We start from the raw sequence: 5,987 nt of genomic DNA, 5'->3' as shown, positions 1-5,987 counted from the left end.
TGCAGCCAGGAGGGTGGTCAGGCAGCCATGCAAGGAACATCCGCACGGGCCACACCAACCTCCCCGATGGGAAACGTGGCCGGGAACATTGCCAACACCCCCACCCCTCCAGCGCGTGCGCAATGCGCACCCACCTCACTCTACCTCCCGCCAGGCTGCTTCCCTTCTTCCCCGCTCCTATTACCCTGCCGCGCGGGTGCCAAAGGAGCATGGGACGGAGGGGAAGCGCCTACCTTGTCTTCCAGCCCTGGGCAGCAGCAGCAGCCACGGGGACCCCCCCCAGCCTACATACGGGGACGGGGACCCCCCCCAGCCTACATACGGGGACCCCCCCTCCCAGCCTACATCCGGGGACCCCCCCCTCCTAGCCTACATCTGGGGACCCCCCCTCCTAGCCTACATCCGGGGACCACCCCTCCCAGCCTACATCCGGGGACCTGAGGGGACCCAGAGCTGCCAGCCGGCCCTCTTCCTCCAATCAGGGAGGGAGATTACTTATTTATTTATTTATTTTTTTTAAATTGGCGCGAACGGGTGAAATTTGAGCGCGAACGGGAGAAATTTGAGCGCGAACGGGGGAAATTTGAGCGCAAACGGGGGAAATTTAAAAAAAGACACGTGTGCTGCTTGGGCCAATATTTACTCGCCCGGGGGTTAAATCCACACGCCCCGGGCGTGTAAATGTATAGGATTGTCGAAAACTGTATATATATATATATATATATATATATATATTATGACTAAAAAGGAGGGAGAGTAGGGTCAAAAAGGTGCACTCAAATGCTGAATTATGAAAAATAGAAATGGACTTTATTAACAAAGAGTATAAAAAACACAAAAGACAGACCCACACAATTCACATGTCAGATCGCTATGCGACACAGCGTAAAAACATCAAAGAGGTACAATTGGTCTGATAAGAGCCAAAGCAGGGTAACAATATATCATTACAAATATAACATAACAGAACTAGGGGAAAAATATTTCTCCCCAAGTAATGTTTACTGAGATCGGCCGATCCAGAACAAGAGTAGCAATGAATATAAATGGTAAGTAGATACAGACCACAAGAGAAAAATTGTATATATATTGTAGTAAATGTACATAAACCTCTTAATGATGATGAAAGATAATTAGACACATAGCTAGAAATACATACAGTTGTGACCCTTAAATGTGCTGTAAATCAGCTGAATAAAGTGATGCCCAGATTGAGCTGCACATGTCAAATAAGTAGCAGCAGTGGTAGATCTATAAAGTGCACTGGTAGCGCTCATACAGTATAAAGTCCCCTGAGATACAGAGCTCAAAAATAATGAGCAGTGGTGGTGTGTGAATAACACAGGGACATAGAGCACTGCTGTGTGTGGTGTGCACAAGACACTGGGGAAATCCAGTGATAAATACCAGCGTTACTCAGTCAGGCAGCAGGAGAATCAGATGATAAAGACCAAAGTCTTGCAGTGGGACATCAACAGTAAAACGGAGGAAAGTCTCACGCAGTATGGTAAGGCACACGGGTCACAGGATGGAGGGGTGCTGTCACAGCTCTGCTCCTACGGCCGTTTCGCCAAAAAGGCTTCTTCCGGGAGCATACAGTGTCAGCATAAACAAACACTCTTAAAGGGCTCCGTTTTCCCGCCAAAAGTTCACTCGTGACCAACAGCCAATAAGAAATTCTGAAAAATAGAACCGTGTCAGCTGTTGCTATGTGGAAGTGAGCAGAAATTTGGAGGCAGTAATCCTTAAAGAGACAGACATAAAAAGACACAGGAAGTGGCATAATGTGATTAAAAATCAGCATAATTGCTAAGCAGAGTGTTGTAAAGCAAGGAGGCATGAATAAAAATATAAGTAAAGCTAATTTAAAGAGTGATTAAATTGACAATATCTTGAAGAATGTCCAATGAAATGGCATTATACTAAGTTAGATACCAAGTATTGACAATACTACACAGAGACATAAAATATGGAGGATCAAAGGAGAGATGAACTATAATCTGTGATTGAGACTTAATAAAAGATTTCTAGGGAAAGCAGGGTAAGTTACATAAAACAAGACAGAGTCTCTAAATGAGTGAAAAGCTAAAGGAACATTGCAAAACTGAGGTAATCATTTAATCCAGTTGGAATCATGGTCCCTAATTGAACTATCCATCTGCATTCTTTTTGCAGTAGGAGCTGCTCCACATTACCGCCGCGGATGCCTATGTTGATTTTATCAATGGCAAAGGCCACCAGGGATGAGGGGTCAGAGTTGTGCACATCACGAAAATGGCGTGCCACACTGGTGATTTTTTTGAAGCACGCCAGGTCTTTAGTTGCATTTTTAATGTTACGTGTGTGCTCCAAAACCCTTACACGAAATTCCCTGGTGGTCATGCCAATGTAAATCAGACCGCAGGGACAGTTCAGATGGTAGATGACATTCTTGGATTTACAATTTAAAAAATAAAAGATTCTGAAGTTTCTGGTGCCTTTAGAGTTATGAAAGACATCAGTCTGCTTCATGTGTCTACACGCGGAACAATGTCCACATTTGTAGAAACCTTTTAAGTTTACTTGGTTGAGGAAAGTAACTTTTGGAGGGGTAGTGTAATGACTCCTGACCAGTAGGTTCTTTAGGTTAGGTGCTCTCCTACTAGTGAGGCTAACTCTGTCACCCAGAATAGCCCGGAGATCTTGATCTGCCAAAAGAATGTCCCAGTGTTTTTGAAGGATGTTTTTGAGACTGTTCCATTTATTATTGTAAGTTCCAATGAACCTTATTGTTTTAGTTGGTGTTGGTTTAGGTTTAGGTTGCAATAGAGTTTGTCTGTTTAGTTTTTGACTGTTGTTAAGACCCCGTTTTATGGCCGATTGGCTATAACCCCTTGCCTTAAATCTTTTGCTCATATCTATGGATTGGGTATTAAATGTCTCCATAGTTGAGCAATTACGGCGAAGTCTGATAAATTCGCCATTGGGGATGCCCCTTATCTGATGAGCAGGATGAAAGCTGCTGGCGTGCAGTAGGGTGTTACAAGATGTCGTTTTACGGAAAATGTCAGTCACTACACGACCATCAGAGGCAATGCTAATACTGAGGTCAAGATATTTAACATTAGTAGTACTCGAGGTGTAGGTGAGCCTGATGTTAATGCTGTTGTGATTGAGAACATCGATGAACTGTTGCAACATTAATGCAGTGCCCTGCCATAGAATGAAAATATCATCGATGTATCTCAACCACAACAGCAGATGGGACGTGTACTCACTATTGGCTTCAGAAAAGAACTCTTCACGTTCCCACCACCCCAGGAAAAGATTCGCATAGGAGGGCGCACATGTTGCACCCATAGCCGTTCCTCTGATCTGTAAATAATAAGTATTTTTAAATAAAAAATAATTATGTCTTAGTACAAAATCCAGGAGATGTATTAATGTATTCGTTAAATTTGTACTCAGGTTCAGCATGGATATAAAGAATTTTGTGGCAAAGATGCCATCTTCATGGCGGATACAAGTATATAACGTTTCAACGTCACAGGTGGCTAATATAGTTTCGTTGTCAACAAACACGTTATCAAGCCTTGAGAGTATATCCATGCTGTCCCTGAGATACGAAGGTAAAGTTTCTACAGATGAGCGTAAAAATGCATCAATGAAACGGCTTATGGGCTCACATAGCCCTCCTATACCTGATACGATTGGTCTTCCTGGGGGGTGGGAGAGATTTTTGTGGATCTTGGGCAGAAGATATAGTGTCGGTGTAATTGGGTACTTAGTAATTAGACCGTCATAATGACGTCTAGTAATTACACCCTCAGTCAATGCCTCATGAACCAGAGCGTCAAGCTCTTCCTTGAACTTGGTAGTAGGGTCACCCTGCAATTCCCTATAACACTGTTTGTTACGAAGCTGTTTGAATGCCTCCGCTTCATATAACCTTCTAGGCCATAAAACAATATTGCCCCCCTTATCGGAAGGCTTAATTATTATGTCTGGCAGAGATTGAAGTTCTTTAATTGCTAACCATTCTTGCCTAGAAATGTTACTTGAACCTGCAAAATCAGATAAATCATTAATATCACGGATTACCATGTTGGAAAATACCTCCACCTGTGATACTGCCTGGATAGGAGGGCAGAAGACAGATTTTGCCTTGAAGTTAGACACAGGACCGAGTTCATTGGTATCAGGGATCACCACATCTGGATCTTGCAGGGACGGCAGGGAACCTAAGGATGAAATAACTTTCCCAGATTCTAATAATTCCTCCTCAGTAGGTACTTTAAGGAAATGCTTGTGAAGCAGAAGTTTCCTGCAAAAAAGCTGGACATCCTTAATCCATTCAAAAGCGTCACAATAGTGTGTGGGAGCAAACGATAAGCCACGTTCTAACACTTGGATCTGAATTGGACTGAGCGTTGTTTCAGATAGATTAACGACAGCAAGGGGTTTTACTTCCGTTGATGCTTGCCCCTCTGGAACTTGTAACCAAACTGGTCCCTGTCCCTTAGGCTTCTTGCTCCCCCGCCTCGTCCTCCTCCTCCTGTGCCCATTGGTCCTTGGTATAAAAAAGGAACTGATCCCGTTGCCGTAGATGCTGGATTCACTGTGTCACAATCAGAGGAGTCCATTTCTGAGGTAGTAGATCCTGCTGATACAGAGGTTCCTGATTTGAGATTCCTCTTTTTCTTGCGGTAGCCTGGTTTGGAATGGCTCCATTTATAGACTTTACCTAACTTATAATCAGATAGGTCTCGATCAAATTTACCCTTTTTCATCAATTCGATTTCACCTTCATATTTATCGAGTTCAATTTCAATTGTATCAAAAACACTTTTATCCATATATTCCATATCCTTACGTAAAGAATCAATTGCAGATGTAGTTTCTGTGAGACTTGCCTCATCATTAACAATTAATGTATTGATAAGTTCAACAGAACAAGTGTTAAGAGCACATTCCCAGCGTTCTTTCAGACCAGGGTCATTAAAGGCGAATGATGGAAAAGTTTGTATTCTGAGCCCTCTAGGTATCATTTTATAATCTAGATAATTACATAGGGCTATTTTATTCCACCAGACTCTTAATCTTTTCCTCATTAATAACGTAAGTTCCCTGATTTGATCCTGGTCTGAAGTCACACTGGGATGCTGTGTCAAATCCACAATATTGTCAGTAATAGAGAAAATCCTTGCAGCATTAGCAAGACGCTTAGACTCTTTGCCAGCAAAGTCCATTATAAAAATTTAATATCACACTGGGATGATTGAGCAGGCACCTGGAAATGACTGAAAGGCCAGTCTAAATTAGTATATGGAACACACAATAGATGCCGCAATCAAATCACCCTTGTGTGATTAAATAATCAGTTAACCAGAAGTCAAGGTAAAAGGTAACCCTCTGGTGGTGCTACCGACCCAAGGGAATAATATGACTAAAAAGGAGGGAGAGTAGGGTCAAAAAGGGTCAAAAAGGTGCACTCAAATCTATTGTGTGTTCCATATACTAATTTAGACTGGCCTTTCAGTCATTTCCAGGTGCCTGCTCAATCATCCCAGTGTGATATTAAATTTTTATAATGGACTTTGCTGGCAAAGAGTCTAAGCGTCTTGCTAATGCTGCAAGGATTTTCTCTATTACTGACAATATTGTGGATTTGACACAGCATCCCAGTGTGACTTCAGACCAGGATCAAATCAGGGAACTTACGTTATTAATGAGGAAAAGATTAAGAGTCTGGTGGAATAAAATAGCCCTATGTAATTATCTAGATTATAAAATGATACCTAGAGGGCTCAGAATACAAACTTTTCCATCATTCGCCTTTAATGACCCTGGTCTGAAAGAACGCTGGGAATGTGCTCTTAACACTTGTTCTGTTGAACTTATCAATACATTAATTGTTAATGATGAGGCAAGTCTCACAGAAACTACATCTGCAATTGATTCTTTACGTAAGGATATGGAATATATGGATAAAAGTGTTTTTGATACAA

The 5,987-nt window shown here is 42.2% G+C and overlaps 1 protein-coding gene across 2 annotated transcripts; it reads right to left on the bottom strand.

Annotated features, from left to right (window-relative positions):
• Nucleotides 1–1,556: 1,556 nt before the first annotated feature.
• On the bottom strand, nt 1,557–5,449 carry LOC142495331 (uncharacterized). 2 transcript variants are annotated; one of them, XM_075600658.1, is made up of 2 exons: nt 4,081–5,449; nt 1,557–1,679 (listed from the first exon to the last, which is right to left on the bottom strand). In XM_075600658.1, exon 1 carries the CDS (start codon nt 5,226–5,228, stop codon nt 4,443–4,445), a length of 786 nt encoding a protein of 261 aa, XP_075456773.1. In that variant the 5' UTR covers nt 5,229–5,449; the 3' UTR covers nt 1,557–1,679; nt 4,081–4,442. The 2 variants fall into 2 exon arrangements, with proteins under 2 accessions (XP_075456773.1, XP_075456783.1); XM_075600668.1 differs by having other exon boundaries at nt 4,096–5,449.
• Between the last annotated feature and the right edge of the window lie 538 nt (nt 5,450–5,987).

The sequence above is a fragment of the Ascaphus truei genome, chromosome 1 (genome assembly GCF_040206685.1).
Source record: "Ascaphus truei isolate aAscTru1 chromosome 1, aAscTru1.hap1, whole genome shotgun sequence".
NCBI classification, from domain to species: domain Eukaryota; kingdom Metazoa; phylum Chordata; class Amphibia; order Anura; family Ascaphidae; genus Ascaphus; species Ascaphus truei.
This window is presented reverse-complemented; position numbering and strand designations above follow the sequence as displayed.